Source organism: Bemisia tabaci, chromosome 3, assembly GCF_918797505.1.
Source record: "Bemisia tabaci chromosome 3, PGI_BMITA_v3".
Lineage (NCBI taxonomy): Eukaryota > Metazoa > Arthropoda > Insecta > Hemiptera > Aleyrodidae > Bemisia > Bemisia tabaci.
Genome location: NC_092795.1, coordinates 31,927,393 through 31,952,376, shown reverse-complemented (window position 1 = coordinate 31,952,376; position 24,984 = coordinate 31,927,393). Strand labels below are relative to the sequence as shown.

At 41.2% G+C, this 24,984-nt stretch overlaps 1 protein-coding gene across 11 annotated transcripts in view; it reads left to right on the top strand.

Annotated features, from left to right (window-relative positions):
• Positions 1-24,984, top strand: part of LOC109043827 (rho guanine nucleotide exchange factor 10) — a 181,786-nt gene that overhangs the window by 136,773 nt on the left and 20,029 nt on the right. For 4 of the 11 annotated variants that reach the window (XM_072298168.1, XM_072298166.1, XM_072298167.1 and 1 more), the window contains one exon: positions 4,677-4,784. The exons of 2 other annotated variants lie outside the window; for them this stretch is intronic. In XM_072298168.1, coding sequence (XP_072154269.1) covers positions 4,677-4,784 — 108 coding nt within the window. Of the gene's footprint in view, positions 1-4,676; positions 4,785-16,250; positions 16,646-18,853; positions 19,520-24,984 lie in introns of those variants that run through there. 5 more of the 11 variants (XM_072298176.1, XM_072298172.1, XM_072298175.1 and 2 more) reach the window with 4 other exon arrangements.

Below are 24,984 nucleotides of genomic sequence, written 5' to 3'. Positions count from 1 at the left end.
AGTATTGTCTTGCGGCTGTAGGTGGGAAAGGAACTATGGTAATATCCTTTCGATATGCAGTGCAGAAATAGCGACATGGGGGAATCTCTCGATTCTCTCATGGGCATTATGTGCTTGGGTGGTTGGGCGACACCGCCCAATATCGTGGAGTGGACATTTTGCAGGTTTCTGGAATTTCATATATATAGGCGGCGCTTTTTGATTTCGATTTGCCACTAGAGCTCTAGTATAGTAGGGCGCTCAAGCGATCAAATGGCGCACCAACTCATCGATGCACGAAACGCCATTTTTACTTTTTTTTTTTTTGATTACCTCATTATGCCTCTGTGAATACGATTAAATGCAAATTAGCGTAAGAAATAAATAACAGTCCTAAAACTCTCTTTGCTATGCGGTTTATAGTTATCCTATAATTACTTCTGAAAGTTCAAGATTCGCGTTCTGTTTTCCGAAAACTTTTCCACCGGTGATAACCTTATTCGGAGACCTTAGTAGAATTCGCCTACATCTAGGTTATGTGTCTTTGACCTAGGTACTGGAGAGTATTGCCATCCTTTTGCCCTTCTCTGATTGGTTCATGAGTTTTGGCGTCTTTGGCCCTCTTCTGGCTTAATAAGATCAATGTTCATTTTCTGTAGGTACATAGCCGCGATTCAGATTCAGATGACACTACTCTCCCGTATTTGCTTCTCGCGTCTCGCTTACTCCTTTGTGTTTTCATATTTCGTCCATCTCCCTCCATCCATAATTAATTCCATAATCCATCCGCCTCGTTTAAGATTGTGTTGTGAAATTTAAGATTGTGAAATTGTCTGAAATTTGAAGCATAATATTTTGGAATTATTCAACGTATGTCGTGTCTTGTCTTCAGACTCGTTCTGCCCACCTCGTGAAGTTTGTGAAAGTTTCTGAAGTATAATGCTGTGAAATTATTTGACCAATTATCATGCTACCTCAGAGACTGTTTTAGTGTTTTTGGGTTAATTAAAGTATGTCAGGTAGGAGATCTGCCATTTGCGATACATGCAAAATGCTTCATTATACTAGTGTACCACAGTTGTTCTCAAGCACCAATTACAACACGGTTTGCATTTTTATGCTGAATAGCATAGATAAACGACTGGAGCATTTTGCGCAGCTCAAGCGCAGGGATTTGTACCTTCGTAATTGTCACCACCTCATCGCTGCAAATTATGAAAAGGACCGCTCGAGTGTATCCTTGATCATAGAATATCTGTTATTCTCAAAGCGATGTCGTCATCACATCCCTGTCAGTTCACAACTTCTAATTATTGAGTTTAACTAGGTGTCAAAAAATCTGAGATATCTGAAGTAGCAGAAAATTGTGTACTTTCAAAGTCTAAGATTTTTTGCGGCACCGACAGTTTCATAAATCTTCCTTATAACACTCTACTCTGAAACCGCTACATTCTACCTCTCACATTGCTCCATAACAAAGGTATGTGTTAGCCTCTTATTTGTACTAAAAATTCTAGGTTTCATGACTCATTTACTCATTCACTCTCTGGTGAATTTGGTTCCGTCAGATTCATTGCAAGACACCTTATGTGTTATCTCCGCAGACCTAACACAGACATTTGAACGCTCAATGAGAGCAAAATTTCAACTGGCCTGTTGTCTACTTTTCAGTAAAGAGGGTAAATAACCTTCCTTAAGGACTCGCTTTGAGACGATAAAACAAGGTTTCTCCATTACTTACCGTAAGACGATAATAAGTGTTCCACCAGACTATGTAGGAGATGAGGTTGAAAGTTACATCACCTCCATGTGTGAGGAAGTTTTCTTACCTACAACCTGATTTTATGACTTACAATAACAAAAGATACTGCTTTCGCCTGGCATTTTTTCATGCGTCGCATCGTCTAATAAACGGGGACCTACATTTACTTGATTCCATGAATAGGTAAAATGGCTCAGAGAGAATTTCGTCGAATGATCACTACGGCCATCTCTCATCCAGTTGGAGAACTTTTACTTACCTTTGATTAAAAAATTCATGAACCATAGAGTTTTTGGAAATTGAGTACACAATATTATTGTGAAAGATTTTTGAGGTTGAGTCTTTGTTTACATTCTCAAAGTATCAAAAGTTCTACAGTTTCATCGTGTTTCCTCCTAACTTTATCAGCTTATGAGCAATGGCTCCTAATTTACTCAACTCCTCAGCAGGCCAAAACTCTATACCTCTACAGATACATATGAGAATCATGCGTTTCAACGAAACCTACGAGTCCTCTTATCATCACTCAGGAACCACCGATCTTTTCTGCAGGTGTCATGGACCATTCATGACAAATACTGTTGCAACCACCCTTATCCTAGGTACATATCTATGCATAGTAATTCTAGTGATCAGCTCCATACTCACAATGTAATTTCTGTAAAATACAGTTGGACGGTGGAATTACCAGACCCCGTATCTCGGTTTGCGACGTTGTAGACTTCCTTTCATACTTTCTTCTTTACACGGAAAACCAACCAACATCAATTTATAAAAACTTCTGCAATTTTTCTTCTCTGTGCAAAGAAAACTCTGTGAAAACCAAGGAGGAAAAATGATTTGTTCTCTGTCAAAAGAATAAAATGGGAGCGGAGATTTTTAAGCACCGCAAACGAGATACATGGTCTGCTAGTTTCACTGTTGACTTGTTACGATATACCTATACCTACAATATCCCTATAGATTACATTGAAGATATTACTGTCCCTGTAACAGTGACTGATTCGAATGTTATCACAGTAGAGGGTTTCAGATATTTGGGCCAGCATGGTTTATTAATTACACAGAACGTAAGTTACCTTTATAAATTAAGGCGTAGAGGCAACTTCTGCCTTTGGTTGGCCAGAAATTTCTGTAAACGCATTTAAATTCCTGAAATTTATGAGAAATTCCGAATCTACTAAATGAAAGCAAGGATTTCAGGAGAACATGATTAACAATTTGCTGTCAGAAGGAAAACTGCGGAAGGAAAGTGGGAAAGATTTTTCACTAAGGCTCAACATAATATGAGGAGGAAAAAATGAATGTAATTTCCGTTTACCCTGGTTATAATTCTGGTATTGCAAGAATTCTCTTTCTCTATTTACGTAATTACGTATTAGATTATTGTATTGTATGAAATCCTGTTATCACGAAGACAGAGTATCATAGAGCATAAACAATAAACATAGGAAAGGTTGTGTCTGATCATGAGTCATTAGAAGGTTTTAGCGTAGTGTGCTGCAACCTAGCGGACACATGGTGCCTTCGATTCGCGAAAAGTTACCTTCAGTACTCACAATCAGTTGCAGTTGATTGATTTCGTTTATTGTCTCATCATTTACCTATTAATATTTATATTTCGTTCATTTATTTACCTATAATATTTTTTACGTGTCCAATTAGGGCATCATTAAAACAATTAATTTGGCCTCGTTAAGTGATACGTTCATCTTTGATACATTTTCTTCAAATGATCTAGAAAAGTTATTTTTTTGGAGCCGTAATAGTTTTCTCTGTTTTTATGAGAAATCGAGGATTTTTTATGTATTAATATTTCGGTACTTAAGTAATGGATCATTATTTTTCTTATGGATCTTGGATTTTTTTTCGGGGGGGTGGGGGAGGAAGCACAATTTTAGATGTTTTAATTATTGCAAATTTTAACATACTCAGTTAATAGGTAGTAAATTAAATCTGGGACTCATTAAAATTGCGCTCACCGCTGAGCGCTTCTCTAATACCCACGTATTAGAGCTTTCCCGTTTTCATTATAACACGAAATCAAGTACCATCGGCTCCTAAATTGAACGGCATAGTCCACCAGACAAGGCGCGAATTTAAATACCATATTGTATACTTACACTGGAAAAAAACACATTGGATTTAGAGTCCAGACTCTTAAAAACATCGACAAAAAAAAGTACTCTTGATTCAATCAGAATCTAGCGTAAATCAAGAACCAAGCCTCTTAATTTAAGCGGATTTCGTTTTGATTCAAGCAGAAATCCGATTGAATCAAGAGCATTTTTTCTTGTCAATGTATTCAAGAGTCTGGACTCTAGATCCAATGTGTTTTCTTTCCACTGTACGCTTCAAAAATTTTCAGATAAAGCTATTTAGATGACAGAATGTTCGGAAATTAACTCCTCGCAGCGAACTATTTACACGCGTGCTTAACAATGACCAAATGGAACACGGATGTGTCCGGATGTGTGCGGTATTTGTGTTCTTGTCATTCAACTAATCTTATTGATAAAAAATACACAAATACTTCTATCTTCTTGAGGTATTCACTTCCGAACATCTCGTCATTTTCTACGCCCTTTGAAGAACATTATAGAAACAATATTTCGACGGTGAAAGTCGGCAATCACATAACTCGTTTGCGGTGTCTGAAAATCTCCGCATCTACGTCATTTTTTTAAAGGAGAGCAAATTGACTTTATTTCTTGAAGTTTTTGCAGAATTTTCTTCGCATTGAGAAGAAAAATCATGACAGTTTTAAAGAATTGCCGTTGAGTAGTTTTCAATTTAAAAAATAAAGTATGACAGGCTGAAGTCTGCGACGTCGCAAACCGAGTTATGTGATTGCCGACTTACACCGTCGATTTTCTTAAAGTTTAACTTCGATGATCTGAAATAATCTAATCACTTTTTTTCTATCTTTTTTCAGGTAAAACTCACAAACAGGAAAAAACTGTTCACTATGAGTTAAGTCCAAAAAACAATGCAAGGCGTAGGAAAAGTAAAGCTTCAACCCAAAACTTTTTGATTCATCAACGTAAGTGAAAAGAGCCTCTCTTAATAATTGTGCTTAATGGTTATGTCGTCCAGTGGCGATAGGCTCAAATAATCGATTGTCGATATTCCTACGTTTGAAGCTGTGGTAAAGAATCGATTATTAAGATGTTCGTTGCGAACACTCTGTCCATCGATCCTTTTCCATAGGTTTAAATGGCAGATCAATCGATAAATCGCGAAGCACGCCACGCCACTGGTGTCGTCCCCCGTCGAAGGAAAGTGTTTATGTACATATTTTGTGTTTGGTGAATGGAGATGTTGCATGTGTGAGGGATTTGCGATTTGACAATTGATTCCTATGTAAAAGATCGCGAGAAACACTATAGTACCACTGGTTTTCTCTGAAATCAACTCCCAAGCTCAAAAAAGCTCTCAAGTAGGCCGAAATGGAGGGGATATCCCACGCTATCCTGAGAGTCCACCTCTACATCAAGACCAACTCTCTATGCAAAGATAGGGAGGAAATACATTGACAGCATTGCCGTGATCTCAGTTTTAGAGTCCCCAAATAAGGTGGCAGCCCTGTCAATGTATTTGCTCCCATCTGTGTATGGAGAGTTGGTCTTGATGTAGAGGTGGACTCTCAGGGTAGCGTGGGATATCCCCTCCGTTTCGGCCTCAACTTGAGAGCTTTTTTTGAGCTCGGGAGTTGATTTTAGAGAAAACCAGTGGCACCATCGTGTTCCTCGCAAACTTATACCTAAGAATCAATTGTCAAATTGCAAATTCCTCACACATGCAACATCTCAATTGTTGGTGGACGCAAAGCTAGGTCAGTTAGTTAGTACATTTTGTGACATTCAGCGTCACAGGTCATTAAGCTAAGTCCTTTATTACACTGACAGTGAGTATATGTATATTCAACGTCTCTGTGGTTTTATTTTGTCGTTGAACCGGGAGATGAGAGATACCGGGATGCTCATTCCAGAGCATGGCGCTAGGCGCTTTCCTCGCTCATCTGCTTGCTCCCTGGCTTCCCGGCCGCGGACCTCGATCATCCCAGCGACCGTTCTTGAATTCCTTCCTGAGTCGTGAGTCCGATCTTCTTCTGTTGTCAAGTTGGGCGCTCTCCGTCCAAGAATCAAGGCGCCCGAGCTTTTATTCACCATACAGCGGGCTGATCATCGAAATTAATAGACAAAGCTATTGACAGAAAGACAAAGAAGGAATGGAGTACTCGGTACTGTCGTGCTAAGAGTAAACAGCGTATGAACCTCCAGGCATTGTCAAATTTCCTTTGATAAGATACGAATTTATTTTGAAAGTTATTCGAAAATTTACGATGTACCTTGATCCTAAATAGAGTACCTGTGTAGGGAGAGTACCGACAGATCGGTTCATGGAGGGCTTAGGGCCCAAAAGTGCAGCCACCCTTCTAACCAACTTCTAACGCACAAAATTTCACTGCCAGTCTGCAGATTCCAATTCTAACCAAGATGGCCAAGAATGTACAGAAATGAGCGTTCTTCCGCGAAATTGAGTAAATTTATGCAAAAACACGTGCTTTATAAAGTTCGTAACAATAGTATCAGTAAATCGCTCTGGCTAATTGAAATTCATAGGTTGGCTGCCCTTTTGGGCCCTAACTTTATTCGCGGAGGCATCGGTGAAGGCCTGATGGACTTTCGAAGTTTCAGATCTGTCGGTACTCTTCCTATACAGGTACTCTAATCCTAAATATCTATGAATTTTGAGTAAATACAAGACTTGTACTTGTATATACAAGACTTTCTTCTAAAATGAATTTCTTATCAGACAAACTTCGGCAACTTTCAAATGTTCATATACAGCGTTTCTCTCTATCATGACAGAGTAGGTCCCATTTGGTTTTCATTATAAGTAAAGGAGGCTAGGAAGATCCTCATCAAATCGCTTTCAAGAAATTATTAAACTGTTATTGTGCAGGCAGCCTAAATCTTCGTATTTAAACTTTGAGCTAGAGTTTCGAACATTCTCTCGAGTTGACTCACGCATGGGAGAAAACACCTTAATTGGTCTCGGTTGGTTTTTAGCATAGTAAATAGTGCGCCACTGAGTCAAGTAGAATTCTTTCCATTTCCCTCCTGTATAAATTAATATAATAATACGAATCAGATCGCGATAACAGTAGGCATATTTGCACGCAGAAGGATACTTAAGCGGCAAAACGGAATTCCTACCGGCACAGCGAGAAAAGAACTTTAGTAAAAGTTAGGCAACATTTTGCTCGTTCGAATTCCGGAAACCGCTGAATATCCCATTCGATGGCATTGTTTTAGCAGAAAGGTGAGACCCAAAGACGCGGTTTCACCCCCACCCCCCTCCCACTCCTAACCTCTGACGGAATAACGTAACTTCACCGTGCGGAGAGCTTTTTGTCCGTATAACTCCATGGTTCTAGGGTTCTCGCGAAAATGGAGTTGGGTCCTTTATGTTAGCAGAGCGACGACATGTTCCTTCGGTGAACATTCCACAGGTACGCGAATGCGTGGAATAACGAAGGAGGCAATCAAATTAGCCGATTGTGAGTCGTACCCGCTTATTGCGCTGTTCCTGTTAAGTGCCTGTGCGTGTAAGCACCTGGTAATGCAGTTCCCAACAATGAGCGTCTCATTGTTATGTCGTGATGCACATCTCAGAAATTTACTGACTGGGTCGTTTCGGAGAAGTCATACTTCGGTCGGAGAGTTTTTCCTTCTCGTTTTTCCTGCTGAGGGCGGCATGCATGGAAAGTCTTCGTCGGTGTAAAATGAATCGATAGAAGCTCAGGTTAGAAAATTATTACGGTTTCTCCAGAGACAAATTGAGACCTTCCATTGGTAATGGTGGAAGCTTTTACTTTCGGTACTCTCACTTGGTGGCCCACCTATCTGGTGAATGATCAACGACGTGTGAGTTTTCCGTTTTGCAAACGAACCTAAGTTTGGTACACTTTTTTGGTTCATTACGTCACCTGAAGCAAGGGTTCCTCTATGTTCCTGAGTATCTCACCTAGAAGCATTAAGTCCAAAAAGTGATCCCTCAAATCGAACGAAAATGTAGATTTTTAAAAATTAAATTAAAAGAAAAACTTACTCATTTTAAACTAAAGCCGTGTTTGTAATCAGACAATTTTGGCCGAGGCTTCTCAGCTCCTGCTAATCCATCATCAGTGGCAATGAAACGAATTACAAAAATTACAAAACACGCAAAGGAAAAGGCCTGTGGCAATAACATTTAATTAAATGCAGGGTTCTGGTTTATTATGAGTGATTTTTCTCTCAATTTTCCTATTTTCTGTAGGTATATTTTACGGCCTGCTACATGCAAATATGTTGAAAAATAGTGACTTTTTAACAGTCTTACAATCTAATATTATTAATTATTTACTATTACTAATTTAATTCGGATACTCTCTTGCAAAGTTTTTACGCCAGAGGCCATGCCCCTAAAATTCCTTACTCGGCTTAAATGAACTTTGTTCCCTATTTTCCGTTAATGAGAATCAAATGGGTTCGTCTGATTGGTCGACCAATCACGAAGCGGCATGCTCTTTTCTGTATAAGAAAAGAATTTAGATGACATTTACTAGCCTTATCCTTATGTACAAGCTTTCTAACAATAAGTTCTCTCGCAGTCAGCCGTCGCCGTCAGCCCGTCATTATGCTCGGAGATTGTGAAGTGTGTGGGTGGAAAGGGAGGAGGAAGGCTGTAAATAAATGACTAATTAGCACCGTGTTGGTCTAGTTAGCCGGTGAAAAAGTTACGCGAGTTGGGCATCAACACTCTAGTTCAGTTCATCCGGCTCTCGACTTGGATACTGCCGTCCGAAGGTAGAACGCCGCGTGACCATAATGTTGCCAAAGTTTTTTGCAGATGCAATATTTATTTATGAGGAAAGTTTTGAATATTTTGCCTTTCAACTTTCTCAAACTTCACTTTAAGTTGCGAATAAAATTCTCTGGGAAATTAGACCAACAATGTGGGCAAGTTTTTCAGGAAATTTTTCTTTTACCTCGAGACTTTACTGACAATGAGTTCGGCAGAATAATATAGATGGTTAAAAAACGAAACCACGTGCAGTGTTTAAAAATTTCTGATCCCATTTAATTTTTTACAAGCCAACTTTATGGTCTGAAATATAGGCACATTAATGAATTCTACAAATAGAAAAGAAGAATCAAGGAAGTTTTCAAGAAAGTACGTTGACTCGTTTCCGAGGAAATAATAATATACAGCAGGAAGTTTGCAACGTCGTAAATGGAGATACGTAGTTTCGTACCTTGGTCATCGATACGTTACGCTTTTTCTCGTTGGTTCAAGAGCATCAACATCGAAAGAAAGTTGGGTTGGTCATTCCTGCGATTCATAGATGATCAGCTACCTATTAATTGGGTTGCGTTTAACAGAAAAGAACCAAGCCACATCAGCTGTTGCCAAATCAAACTGGGAAATAAATTTTTTTACGAGAGGACCTTTTTGTGTGATTTCCTATGTAACTTTTAAGGAATTCGGTTCTTAGTATGGAGAAAATCCACTGAAATTTGCACGAAAATCCGCACAACCGTTTTCGTGTAAAAAATTAAATTGCCCAAATAAATTTGGCAATACCTGATGTGGCTTGATTCCTTTCTGTTTAGCGCGGTCCAAATTAACTACCTTTTCTAATCTTTCTCGGAGGAAGTGAACTTTAAAGTGTATGCAAAAGCTCTACACACGCGTGCACCTTAGCTTAGCCGCGGCAGTAACGCTTACATCTGACATAAATACTTGAGGGAGCGGACTTAGCCGCTACGCTGAGCAAGAACAGCATATTACTCCCTAAGTACGCGTGCAGTTGTGCGGTTTTTACCAAACGCCGGGAGTCGCTGGCTGAGTCATACTCGTGTCTGCGTTCCAGAGCGAGCGCTCCCCGCGGTTCGCGGCGTTTTCGGTGGCGAGAAATCCCTCTCGCCCCAACTCGTCGGCGGACGCCGTCGTAAATCGGGGGATTTTCGGGGCGGAGCGGCAACGCAGCCGGTGGAATTGCAAGGCACCGCGACCGGAATGTCCGTCGAGCATCGAGCACCGCACGCTGCACGCGTTGCATTGTCACGGCCAGCGGTGGTGGGTGGTGGTCTGCCGTGCTCGAGGAAAAACACCTTATCTGCCTTCAGACGTTGCCAAATATGCTTCGATAAAACATTAATTTTCAGGAAAAATCTGTGAAGGTTTTTCCTCCGGTTTTTCAGATAATTTTGTCCACCATTAGATCTAATTTATCTGAAAATTTCAAGGGAAAATATTCATAACTCTCCTCAAAATTCAACATTTTACCTGGAGAAATTTGGCAACTCTCGAATGTTCATACGCCGTTCTTCCTTAGCACGGCAGGGTAGTGGTGTGCCCTGTGCCCCCTACCCACCTGGCAAATCATGATTCAATATCCAGAATTCTCCCCCTTCCCATCATTCTTCCCTCATTGTTTTAGTTTCGTATCGGTAAAGGAGAGTGCGAGTGTAAACCATCAGTATGATTGGATTGCGACCTGGTATGTTATTAAATGATCTGTAGGACCGAATGCCTGACATGATCGAAAATTGATGACCAAAGTGCGAAACCACGTATCTCCATTGCGGTGTTTTCAAATTTCCGCTCCTACTTTATTTTTTCGAAGAGAAACAAGCCAACTCCATTTCTTGCATGAAACGCGCACACAATTCCGCGAACAGAGAAGAAAAATCAAGGAAGACTTCAAGAAATTAAGCTGAAGTTTGCAATGTCTCAAACGGAGCTACGTGCGGTTTCGCACGTAGGTCGGATGATAATATTTGTTCAATGAAAAGAGAACCAGGATCATTTGTTCTTTCTACAGATATATCGAAATCTAGCCAAATCTTCGGAATGTGTGTAAATGTAATGACATTTCAGTAAACCTCTCTTTGAAAGCAATGATAAAAAAATGGCTACCTATCAATTACCTGTAAATGTGTACTCAATCAAAGCGTTACCTTTTTAGACCCGACTCCATTCAAAGGCATCTGGATTACTTTTTTTCCTTTGAAGGATGAGTAGAATCTAAACTAATTTCGTTCGAGCCAATATTCCCTAATGTCATTATTTTTAAGCCCCCGACGAAAGCGTTTTTCGTTTATGACACGAGAACGCCTTCTTTCATAACCTTGCGTTCGAGTCTCTGCGGTCTCGCTCTCAACTCCCGGTCTCGCAGTTCACACCGAGTCAGGAACTCCTTCATTTCGGAATGTATGCAATTTCAGTCACGCCAGGAGTAGGTTTTGTTGCCTGCTTTCCAGGCGTTTTGTGATGGAGTTACATCGTTCGAGTTCCTCTTCCACCAAATCCCTGCTACCACATGCTCACATCTTGCATATATTAGATCAAGTTAATAAATAGAAAATATAAAGAATAGAAATGAGAAGAAATAATAGAAGTTATTGGATAGAAATAAATCAAGCATCCATTCAATCATTTTGATTAAAATATATTCAAATCCAGGACTCGTAGACGAATTCAATTATCAGCCCATGTCCCGAACTTATGTCCTACGGCCTACGTACGCAATGTCACTTAATTTTTGAATTTTCATTCAGATTAGCCAATCAATCAAATTATAATTTAAAATAAAATTAAATAAATGAACATCTGACCTTTTTTTTTACCGTATTTTGCCGAAGGGGCGTTGGTTAGAAATGCATGAACACCAACGCATGGAAGTTAATATAATTACAACCCTTTTCATAAATAGTCAAAGCATTATGAATAGATATCTATACAAATCATAACTAACGATACACACACAAAAAAAAAAAAAAAAAAAAAAAAAAAAAAACTGTCAAAAAGTAAGAAATTGCATAAAAACAAAATTAAATTCAAAGGATTGAACAAACCCGTAACTATGACAAAACTTAAGCACTTCAATCAGTAAACAGTTTCATAAAATCTCAATTTCAGAAATTAGGAACAACAATTTTTACACCGTATATAAATCAGGGATATTTCAAGTTGGCGGCAATGCGATTAATGGAGTGACGCGTTTTATCGGCCCGTTGGCCGATTTGCAGACTCTTCGATTCGTCACCTCCCTGATATAAGTCCGTAACTGCACTCGGCTATGAACCCCGTCGTCCATACAATTCAATGCTTTTCCGGGCTCATCGCAACTTGCAGTTACGTCGTTTTGCCATTCGGGTGACGAACTCTTCCGCAATCCGGGATCCGGGCGTACGCAAAACGCAGCCTCGATAAACCCAGGCAGACCCGAGCCTGGAGCCGAGCTAAATTACGATTCAGAATTTTATGTAGCCCCCCCCCCCCCCCCCCCCCCCCGAGCATCACTTCACCAGTCCCCTGTCGACTCGGACCATAAGCCAGAGAAATTTCTTCTCGCCAATAAAAACGACGTTCCGATGCAGCTCCCCCAGTAGGTTTTCGATAAAACCCGACGTAAAATTCAATTGACTGCACTGCATCTGCACTTCGTTCCTCGTTGAGATGCAGATTACGAGTTGCCGACGTCGATTTCCCACGAGACCGCTGAATTTACGGCTAATATTTTACGCGCCGTCAAATTTCTCATACCGCAACTCTCCTCACCCAGTAGTAAGTAGTTTTTCATCCAACTTCCTGAGAAAAATCTGTAAATCTAGGAAATGATAATTTTTTTTTTTTTTTGGTATTTTAAAAATAAATTACCAATATACAATATACATGGTAATCTTTGAAGTTGGAATAAAATTCGGCGTTGTTTCCACCACACTGGGAAAAAATTGCTTGAATTTCCCATGTTCAATAAATTTCCTTTCGGTAGGTTTAAGAATAAAATTGCTTGCCTCAAGCAATTTTTTGCTCGATAAAAGCAATTTTTTGCTTGATATTTGCATACTAACTGCTTCATTCAAGAGGAATCTCTTTTTGGCGGCAAAGAACACTTTTGCTTGAATTAAGTCACTTCTGTTTCCAGTGCATCTTCGTACTTCTTGACTTCCGAAGTAGAATCAAAGGAGTTCTATAACATGTATTCCGACAACTGTATTATGTAGACCTAAATTCAGGTCATTAGGAGTATGAAAAAGGTCAGGAAAATGTGTCTAATATTTTTTTTTTTTTTTTTTTTTAATTCTTTTTTTCCGTCGTACAAGTATCTTTTGACAGAAGCGATTTTTTGCGCTCATTATGTATCTCTGTTTTAAGATCTTAGTCCTCAAAATGTCAACGTTATTAAAGACGAGAGACCTTCCCTTACAATAACTCTCGGTTCCATCATCAATAAAATCCTACGCTTGGCAACCGTGGGTTAATTTCCTTTTGCCTACCAAACGGCCGGCTTTGAAGTATTACGAGTTATCAGTTGGCGCATTGCTTGTTCATTCATTCTGCATAATTATTGCCGTCAATACATAAAACACACGCCAGCAGTGGCACGCCATGCGCCAGTGCAACTTATACATTCTCAAGATTTTCCATACCACCGCGCTCGGCGTGAGCGCGTGACGTAGGAAGAGTACCAAGAATGTTCCCCTTCAACTTGCAGTGGCACTGATGATGTTATAGCAATTTTATAATTGTAAATAATTTCCTTCGTGCTCCGTTTTCCGCCCATATATATTTGCTCGCACGTTGAGAAATGGATTACTCATGGATACACTTTGATATTGTGTTCAACATAGGGTTAACTAGTCACTACCTTGCCAGCGGCCGACACTTTTAAGTTTTTCGAATTAGAATTTTTCCATTGACTTTTAGGGTAGACAGAAACTGAACATGAGGTTATCTCGCCATTTCACATTGAGCACGGCGAACACATTAAAATTTGCAGAGAAAAAAGGAGGCGTCCATAGTTTTTAGACCAAGCATCATTTCAGACAACTTTGAAGCACGATTTTCTGAACACAGTAAAGCGGGTTGTTTTCTGCGCTGGAAGCCTTTCAAGCGCACTCATTTTAGGGGAAGAAATTTTCAAACTCTTATCAATGGGAAAATGCTGAACCATGTTTCTCCGTTTGCGACGTTGCAGATTTCCTTTCATAATTTAATTTCCTTTGGAAAACTGGTTATAGGAATTTCTTGGAAAAAAATCTCTGATTTTTTTCCCTTCCTAGCAGAATTGTTGACTTGATCTCTCCCCAGATATGAAATAGGAACGGAAATTTCGCACTGAAGGTACATGGTTTTGTACTTTGGCCATCGGTGCGCTTTAATGTGCGGTAAGTTTTCAAAACAAATCATCAAATTTTGGGGATAGCAAACTGTCAAAATAGAAAGGCTCTGAGAGCCTTCTGCGTCCCTACAGATCTTCTTATGTAAAGTTTTTAAAAGTATCAGTGTATGTCAAGTGGTGATGGAACAGTCTGAGACTTCCACTTCCATTTTATAGATCTCAGTGTAATCAAGTCGAAACGGGAATTTTCGTAAGAAAAATACCGATGTCCAGACTTTTTACCGCAGTAGACAGAAAGGTCCGAAGCCGGCGTAAGAAGTTAAAATAAAGATGACGTTGCAGACAAATGGAATTATGAATGGACAGTGAAGAGTAAACAGTTGTTACGCTACCTCTACAAGCGACCACCCAAATCCTCCTCCGGTTTCGAGTAGGTACCGTCCGTCCCCTCAAAAGAGTATTCGTAGCTGTACTTGCACGTGAGCCTTGCGTTGCGTCTAAAAACAAGCCTCCGTGTCGCTTCAACAATCGACTGTCTTAAGCTCGATGGATAAGTAACGTCGCCATCAGTGGCGTGGCATGCTTTGCGATACATCGATTGTTACGCCATTTAAACCTATGGCAAAGAATCTATCATAAAGGTGTTCGCTGCGAACACCCTGCAGTTTATCGATCCTTTTCCATAGGTTTAAGTGGCATAACAATCGATATATCGCAAAGCACGCCACGCCGCGCCACTGGTCGCCATGATCTATCAATCAATATTCGATATATCTCGATCGACATCCAGTAACGATCGACGATCGACCCGCTGGAAATTCTCTACGTTTTTTGAGTGTGGAGTTGTTATAGCAGAGAGGGCTTCGGTCTCTTACCTCACCAACGTTGCCAGATTGGCTTTTCGTTCGGTCCAATCTTCAGTTCTTAACCTGAGGTTTTTTTTCCTTCTTTTTTTTGGCTTCGTTCCCGTCGTGCTTCAATTTTTTTAAATTTGCGACCGAAAGATAGGAATCTGCCGGAAAGCAAAAGATACGTGTCTGGATTCGGGTACTGGTATAATCATTAAGGGGCACCGCCCGTCGAGTGCGCTGTTGCCTGGTGTCGTAAGAGACTAAAAATCATGGCGTACCCAAGGTTACAGAAACTCAGAAAGTAGAATGATAAATATGAAAACTTGGTAATTTCTGTGAAATATTTTGCGCAGATACCCTCGCCCCATCCGCATACGGAGAAAAAAACTTCGTGCGTGGGACCCGAGGTTGAGGTCATATGGATCTCTGAAGTTTTCGGATCATGTATCTAAAAACTTGAGGTCCAGCAGCCGAAGTTCGGGTCAGACATCTGAAGTACCGAAGTGCCTCGATGTCTGACCCGAACTTCGGCAGCTGAACCTCAATTTTTCGGATGTGTGATCAGAAAACTTCAGAGATCCATATGACCTCAAATTCGAGTCCCATGCACTAAGTTATTTCTTCCGTGCAACAGATCGTATTCGATACATCAAACGGGTGAGATTGTATCGATATCGATCGGTTCAAAACATAAACATAGCCTCCAAAATCTAAAGAGTAATCCGACGTAACGGGGTTTTTTGCGATAGATTTTTGATTCGTATGCAACTCGTATGAGTACTAATCGGCCAAGAGAAGTGACATTGCTGCAAAATTTCTAATTTTCAGCTTTTCTGACTTAAATCCCAAAATTTTGGTTTGAGTTTACGTTCTATTGTTTTGAACCAAACGATACATCGAACCACTATCGAATACGATAACATCCTCGATCCGCACGCTTGCTCGGCCGCGGACTCGTCATCGAAACTGAACATAAATTGCCCGGCCATGGGAACCGGTGCAAAGTGCATTCCACACTCGAAACGTCTGCATGATCCTGCTCGTCAAGCTCACCCCTCAATTTAAAACGAAAGAGCCCCGTCTGGCGTTTACCACCCCGGCGCGATACTCCGGGGGCACGCTGACTTCTCAACCGTGTATCGCATCAAGTGTAGTGTGTACGCGCGCATGTGTGTTGGATGCGTGGGCTGCCCACTGGCCCTCCGGGTCCGTCAACATAACCTCGCTCCTCTGACGCAACGGCGTATCCCTATTCCCACATGAGCCCCGCAAAGCATGGAGCTATACCTAGATCAGGGCTCATGTGGAAATTGACGTACGCCCTTACGTCCGAGGATCGACGATAATACCTGTAGTCTTAAGTATCCGGCCGTACCCTTCTCCCCCCCTGCCCCCCGCCATGCCGCGGAGCGTAGCCCCCTCCCCCCTGGCGTCGAGGCCCCCTCCGCTCGTCTGCCTTCGAACATGTCACTAATAACTGTTTAGTAGGAAGGTCTCCCTCTCGCCCGTCAGACCGTGCCTTTTCGCGTCGTTTCGTCGCCCCGTCGGTTTGTTTATACGCCGTTTACCCGTTTTATTTTCGCGAAATTGTGACCTTTTGTGCGATCTAGCGGTTCGGGCTGTCGTTAAGGTGCTTTCCGTGTGCGGTTCGGCCGTGTTTTCCGTAAGGATGTGGGCTGTGTAGCCATTATTGCAGTCTGATCGATAGCCTTGTGAAGTTTTTTTTTGCCTGCAATCGCCTATGAATCCATGATGGTTTGTCTAGACGACGAGCGAGTTTGATAGCTTGTGATTTGAACTGATGGCTTATCTCTCAAAATTTCCCCCGTTTGAGATAGTTGTTTACACTGTGCGATGTCCGCAAAGCGCAAAGGCGTGAGTTGCGTTTACATTGCTTTCCTGAAAAAAGTTATCGTGTCGTGATTTTTATTATTTATTACAATGAACGCTGCTTTATTGGGGCACTGGTAGATCGAGACATCCGCTTTATTGCGAAAACCTTGCTCGGAACGGAACCTTTCACATATTAGCAATGTAAAAAAAACTCCGCTTTTTTGGGACATAACTCCGGGGCGGTTTTCTGCCGGAAGAATGTTCGAATTACTGAGATCACGGAGTTCTGAATTGTCAATGAAGTACAGAATAATTCATTGAAATAGCATGACTCTCTCGCAGCGCTAAGAGAGTTGCTACAGGCGCCTGGAAAAACTTATAAAATAATGGAAGGCGAAGGAAAATCACTGTCATTAATATTTCCGCGTAAAAGTGTCGAAATTCAGGAGATTCTTTCTATATTTCCGAAGCTTTGACCACAGGCAGACTCAAGAGGGGGGGGGGGGCGAAAGGCGTGCACGCCCCGCCCCCGCTCGCTTGAAAAAAGGGAATGGTAAGGGAAGAAAAAGGGAGCAAAAGGGGAGAAAGAAAAAAGGAGGAAAGCACGTTCAGGTTATGTAATTATTCATGATGAAGTTGACTCAAACTGCATATTAAATGCGTTAAAATTTCCAAGTATTTCTGGGGAAAACCCCTGGACCCCCCTTCCGCCCCTCCTATTTGAAGTGTATAGATCCGCCGATGGCCTAGAACGGAAAATGAAGAGAGTGTAAGTTAAGAGGTTTCATTGAATTGCTCAAAAAATTCCAAAGAAGCGTGGTCCTTATTTTGGTTTTGTTAGCCTCGTTGATAATCGGTGGGTGTCATGGATGCAAGTTTTATCTTGAAAATTTAACATGCAGTAGTCTTCATCCGATGATCATCTCGCAATCTCAAAGGGCCACAAAAGTTGCAGTTTTTTTGATCGCATGTAATTAATTTTAAACAGTGGCTTCAGAAGTTGCCCTGAAAGCAAGGACACTGATAGATTTTATCCAATCGTCCGTAGCACCTACATGCGTTGTATACTCTCAGATATAGTATGAAACGACCTCAATCCTCGAATGTTGCAGAAAATTCAGCGTTGCTACTTGCCAAAGTGCCATCCGAGTATTTTAACAAAAATTAAAGTATGAAAATGAAAATTCAATGCGATTATTGGCTACACCGAGTAGGAAATGATTGTAAAAACCCAATGATAAACGCCAAGTGTGTCAACATAATAACACATCTGCAATGTCGAGGCGATAAGTTCCGTTTGTGCAAAGATACCATAACCACAGAGAGAGCAAGCACATGATTTTCACATCCAGTACTGAAAAAATGTATGGTACTCGATCATTTTAGTAGTATTTCCCCTTTTTTTCACAAATACATAGACAGTGTAAAATACAATTGGAGACATCTCATGAAGCAATTTTCAATCTCTGTACTTTTTTTTTAGAATTATTACTCTCCAGCCTCATCTTCTGAGCTCCTAAAATCTATTTTCGTAATGCATCCAGAGCTCTAGGCGATAATCCTCGTTTATCAATTTCTTCATAACGACGGATGTCAAATGCGAATCCATCGGTTTTCCCCGCTAAAAAACAGGCGTGGAATGAACAGATTTTAACCAATTTAACCCCAAACTTTCGTTTCACTTGTGCAACCCTCTCTTCAAGTGTAAACAAAAAATTCAGTCGGAAATTAAACAGATCTTAGACGCATTCTGCTATGTTTAGGAAGGACCCCGTGCTACTGCCGTGCTGAAGAAAAACGCCGTATGAACATTCGAGAGTTGTCAAATTTGCCTTGATAAAACATATATTTTTGACGCAATTCAAGCATACTTTTCCTTGAAATTTTCAGATATTTTAGATTAAATTGGGCAAGAAATTGTCTGATACTTTTGGGAGGAAAATATTTACAATTTTCCCAGTAAATTCGGTTTTTCTCGGAAGAAAGTCGGTAACGTCTGAAGGCTCATACGGCGTTCCTTAGCGCGGCAGACCAGCCTCCAGACGTTTTCAAATTTTCTTGGGTAAAATACGAATTTTCAGAGAAATTCAGCGAATATTTTCCCTTTAGTTTTTTACACAATTTTATTTTCGATCAGATCTAAATCATCGGAAAATTTCGAGCCAAAATATTCCGAACTCTCCTCTGAAATTCACATTTTATCTGAGGGAATTTGGCAACTCTCGAATGTTCTACGGCGCTCTTCCTCAGGACGGTAGTATTGGATTTCAGCGCCAAGCCTTTGCGAGCGTGTGAGCTCAACGTAGCAATTTCGGGTACGTGTTAAGTGCGGATCCGTGAGCAGCTCTCCAGCCGAAAAACGGTTCTAAAAAAACGAAGCTCGCAGTCGTACTCGACCGGAGCCATTGTGAACTTGTGCGTATCAACTGGAAGCCCAGGAGTGTTAAGTGCGAATCGGTGGTCAGCTAAACGACCATCCCATCACGATTCCCTCCGCGGAGCTCACAGTCGTATTCGACCGAAGCCATTGTGAACTTGTGCGTATGGACTGGAAGCCCAGGAGTGTTAAGTGCGAATCGGTGGTCGGATAAACGACGATCCCATCACGATTCCCTCTGCGGATGCGTTTCCGTTAGCACGCGTGATCATCTCGTCAGGCGACGTCATCGCCCGCGTTCAAGGCAGCTGAGCGTCGGGGGCGTCCGGGGGGCGGGCGCCGGTGGTCAGCCTGGCGGAAAGTGGCGCCCAAAACAGGAATTCATGTCGACTGCGCGAGTAGCGGCGGAGGCGAGGGCGAGCTTGGGGTCCCGTCCGATGGAACAATGAACGAGAGCCCGACCAACTACGCCACGGGGACGGAGGCCCTCAAAACGCCCGCTCACGATGCCGATAACGGTGGCGTCACTCTCATCAAATGTAAGTTTCGAGTACCATGTACCACTCGCACCCTACCGCCCACGCCAAACGAGAGGGGATTTGACTCGCTTTCGGATGGTGCACACTGAACCGAGTCCATCGGAGAGGTCGGACATCGAATTTTTAACTATTACTGCAAGCTTTAATGTTTAATCCGTCAAATTTTAAATTTTAAGGGGTGCCTCAAGAGGTAAACTTCACGAGGAACCTGATGGAACCAATTTTTAAACTTCAAATTTTTGTATGAATGAGTTATAAGCTTTTAAAATTTCCAAATTTTGTCAGACCTCTCCCATGGACTCGATCCACTGTGTGGTGTCATGCTGATGGAGCAGAGGTGCCGTCAGATTTTTTTTTATTTCCTTTTCTTCTTCTTCAATTACTTGAAGTACTCAGCACCGTCCCGGTCAATTTATCCAAAAATTTGATCGATCAGTCAATTCCTTTCTGTTGAGCTGATCGGAAAGAAGGAACTCCAAATAACCCAAAGTGGTCCAACCGCACAGAAATTTTTAATTATGTAGAAGAAAAATGTCATTTGTAATCGTTGAAAATTTTGAATCGAAATTTGTACCGGAGTCTAATTTAGCGCCCATAAACCTCGAGTGACATGAATGCGGAGCGGAATCCACCCTTTTTGTGGAATTTCATACGCTTTTATGGTGCCAATTTCACTTCGCATTTGGATCGCGTTAAGCAGAAAGGAACCAAATCATATCAGCGATCGTTGAATTCAACTGGGCAAATCAATTTTTTACAAGAGTGCCTTTTTGTGGATTCCCTTGAAAATTCTGAGGAATTTGCTTCGCATTACGCAGAAAATTAACTGTTTGCACAAAAATCCTCACAACCGTTTTTATGTTAAAAAAAACTAAACTGCCCAATAGAATTTGGCGACAGCTGATGTGGCTTAGTTCCTTTCTGCTTAACGCGGTCCATTTGCCTTTTAGAGTTTTTGGGCGCTGCATGAACTCCGGCACCGGATTTCACTCCTCTATTTTTAACAGCACTCATATCCGTTTAATCCGGGGACACCCTGTAGAGTGGCGCGCGGTACAGGCAACAACCCGCACCCGCATGCGATGTTCATCAAGTGCAGAGTCGAGAGGGACTGCATCGACGGCCATGACATTCCGTTTGTCGGATGAGATGTTTTCATTTTCGTCTCGGAGGAAGAAATAGGTCGTTCACTCGAAAGCCGCTCCCCCTCGGCTCTCGTCTGTCACTTGGGCATTAATCAATTGTAATAAGCTCGCCCGAGCAGAGTGTTGCAGTATCAGTCGAGCCGTGGATCGCTCCTCTGCAATACATGCTCCCGTCCTAAGGTAAAACACCGTATGAGCCTCCAGACGTTGCCAAATTTCTTCAGACATAACACGAAAATTCTGGGAAATCGCTAGAAATTTGTCTCGCAATTTAAGCTAATAACTAGGGAGCTATGCCAGCCCCCCGGCCGCTACGCGGCTCGACCCTCCGTTGGTACTTCGCGCAGGGTTGCCACAGTCAGGGAAATCGGAAAATGTCAGGGAATATTTGTCAAATCATCTTCATTTGCTTTCTAGAATGGGTATGTGGTTTCGAACAACAAATTTTGCATGAAAACTATTTTCAATTCTGCCTTGTTAACCATCCATTACATCTGCAGTTGTCAAGGAATTTCACTAAAATGTGTCAGCGAAACATCAGGGAATTTCATTTTCAAATTCTGTGGCAACCCTGCGCGCCATCGTAGGTCATGCCCGCATCTTTCGCCAAAATCGCCACACAGACCCATGTTTAGGCCATTGCTATAGTCCGCCAATGACCAAATCATATTGCATTAGGCAAAATATAGATCTTCAATAAAGAAAAAATCGCGGAGTTGAGGGAATTCAAGGTGGATCCATCAATTAATTACATTTGCAATTCGGAACTACAAATTCCGGCGAATTTGTATAAAGACTTATGCACATGGGGAAACTAATCGTACACACGTTCGTTACTAAACTGAGCCAGAAATTGTATAGTTCCCAATTGTGAAAAAATGTGTCGTCCAAATGGCTCTTATCATACCCCTCCTTTCAAGGCATAACTTTCTTCCAAAATAAACTGTTCTTTGCAATTGGGAACTACAAATTCCGCCGCATTCGTAAAAAGGCTTATGCTTTTGGGGAAACTAATCGTACACACGTTGTTTCTAAACTGAGCCAGAAATTGTGGTTCCTAATTGTAAAATGTAGTCAAAATGGCCCTTATCGTACCCTTCATTTCAAGGCATAACTTTCCTCCAAAATAAACTTTTTATTAGGAGAAATTTGGCAACATTCGAATGTTCATACGGCGTTTTAGCATGACACTGCTCGTCAGCAGTATCCTGGTCCGGTCGAACTTTCGAGGGGCCGCTAACGATGACGATAATGATGATGATGATGATGATGACGCTGAAAAAAGGTTCGATCTTATGAACTCAAGTTCGCTGTTCCCTGGACTAATTGGTTTACTCAAAGCTTTCCGATTTGTCAAACTACATGTTCTTTTTTTGTGATTGATCTTTTGAATTGACCAAACTGACACATGAGGTTCCGTTACACGAATCGAAGATTCAGATAGACAAACCACATGGATATCGAACACCAAACTCTGTGCTGGAATTTGGGTAATTCTATTCCCAGGCCCCGCCACAACTACTCAAAGTTGAAGACCATTGATTTTATTTGTCGAAACGATCGCTTGAAGGAGGAGATAGAACTTTTTTCTTTCACCTTTTGGCAGCTAAATCTGTTTGATTAAACGGTGGTAAGCAAAAATTGCGTTGAGCGGAATGAATCCATCGCCAAGAGCCTCGGCATTTTAGTCTCAAGTGGTTTCTGCGTGCCACTCAATTTAGCCTATTATGTGTCGTGACCTCCTTCTTCTCTATTTTCGTACGCGTCCCTTTTTAACAATATGCCTTTTTCACAAGTTCAAATGTTTGTACTACAGGACCTACTGAGAAAAAACGTCGTATGAACCTTTAGATGTTGCAATATTTCCTCCAATAAAGAAACGAATTTGCAGGGAAAATTGTGAATATTTTTCTTCAAATTTTTCGGACAACTTTGCACGCTTTTCAATTTAAATTTCTGAATATTGCAAGGAAAAATATGCATATATTTCTTCAAAAATAATTATTTTTTCGGTGGGGGGGGGGGGGATTTGTCATTATCTGAAGATTCATACGGTCTTATCGCTCTAATCTTAAACGCTTCATGACATCTTGGCGTGCATGAATTACCAAACTGAATCCATCCATCCATGAATTTTAAAAAAACACGTATTTCCTTCAGAAAGTTCGTGTGCAGTTATTAAGTCATGTCTCCAAAGATCGATTGTAAACAGATCCGTACGTTTACTAACGACGAAGAACCACGTTACACTTTTTCCGACATGCATCTTGGCAACCGCGTAACAATTTCGTAATGGACGAAAAATTAGACCGACCGCACGGTATTTCCAACAGTAATTTTCCTAATGAACCCCGATTAAACTTAACCGCTACTAATTTGTCCCAAAGCTGTAGCTTTTGCTCCCAGCATAGCCCCCTCTTGATACCTCTGGATCCTTTCCGCTCTCAAATTCTGTTCATGACAAAGCAATGCTGATTGGATGCACTGTTATAGTGTGCACTCGGAATAAAATATCAGCATTTTAATGAAGTTATTTTTTTTCCTGCAAAATTTCAGTCGATACCTATCGCACCAAAATATGCCCCAGATCACTCCCATCAGCGGGATCATCGTTGAAATTGATACGACAAGGCCATAGCCGGAGAAAACAGGGAGCATGTAGCGATTCAATCGGTTGTAACCGGTGTTACAGACTAAAAGGGAAGATGATGGACCAACTGTAAGGTCTCTACTTAGTAGAGTCTACTCACGATTCTCATCACGAAATTAAGACTAAAATTAAGAAAAAACTCATGATTAAAAAGTCCATGAAACGAATGCACCCACGTTCTTCTAAAATTAGTAACTTAAAGCACAATCTTAGCAACTTCTGATTCGAGTACCTTTATAGAGAGAGTATGGACAACTCGATTTATGTAGCTCTTATAGGGCCCAAAAGGGTGAAAAAGTGAAAAACGAAAATCACCAGAAAAATGCCGCTGTCAACCTATGTATTTGGGAGATTATACTCAATATGGCCGAGGCCGACAGCGCATTACAAACAAAAACTTTGAAACTGAGAACATGTAAGCGAAATCCAAGTTTTATACGTGCTTTTATAATTTTTGATCAGTGTATAGTTGAAATGTGAAAATTAGTACCACTGGATAATTCGAGTTCATAGGTTGGCTCCCCTTTTGAGCCCCAAGAGCTACAGGAGCTGATCAAACCTAACCTCCTAATTTTCGAGGTGTCCATACTCTCCCTATAACTGCACTCTACTTCTGATGGTGCAGTGCGTAGCACGTTCCGAATTTTTTACATCATTCAAGTTTCGACCCATTTTCAGACAGGTATAGTAGGAGTCAAATAATATGTTTCCTCGTTTGGATTTAAAAGAATTGAATGTCCGTGGATGAAGCTCAATGGAACCAAAAAAAATTACCGAGTCCCGGAGCTTGGAACAAAAGCCGAGTCCCCGAGCGGATTGCAGATTTAAAATCTGGATTTTTGTGTGGGAGAACCACTGTGATACAGACGAGCAAGCAGCGAAACGCAGCAGTGTTTAGAAACACAATACCAGTTTTGCCAGCTCGCCCGTTAATCACGAAATCCATGTATCATAGCTTTTTTCGACTAACATCCCGCAGCCATTCTTCAACAGTAATCGCAAATTAACGTTACGCAGGGAAACATATACCTAACATGGTCCAAAGAATCGCTCCGTACCGTAGGTGCAAGCACATTCAAAAATGACGTTTCAATGAAGCAAGATTTTCGGACCATTTTACTCTGGTATCATATCTTGAATTTCAGGAAATATGACAACGATGTAATGATACGCCTGTGATCGTCCCAAGACCCACCCACTTGTTGACGACTGCCTACTCTCCCCTTCCCTCCCGACCCCCTTCGGATTTGCAGCTTCCAAAATTGAGGAATATTTGCTAAGACCAAACATTATTGCCAGCTTCGAGGAGTAATATTGCATTTCTCTTAAATTCATGCTCGGGTAACTTTTGTCATTGACATCCGTTCGGTTCCACGTTATTTTGGAGCATATCGAACGTGGGAATGTTGTCGAGAATTTTTTGTTCAATTTGTTTCCGTATTCATAGTTTGTTTGAAGAAATGAAAATTATCAATGTATATGCATCATTTTCTCGATTTTTGGACGAAATTCCAGCGCCTCAATCTCGTTTGTTTCAAAAAGGTACCAGCTCTGAAAGTTTAAAATTCAGTTTCTTCAATAAAAAAATATGACGGAAGTCCTGCAACTTTTGCGTCAACGAAGTCTCTTAAGGATAGACCTTTAATACCAAGACCTTTTTCATTAAGTGA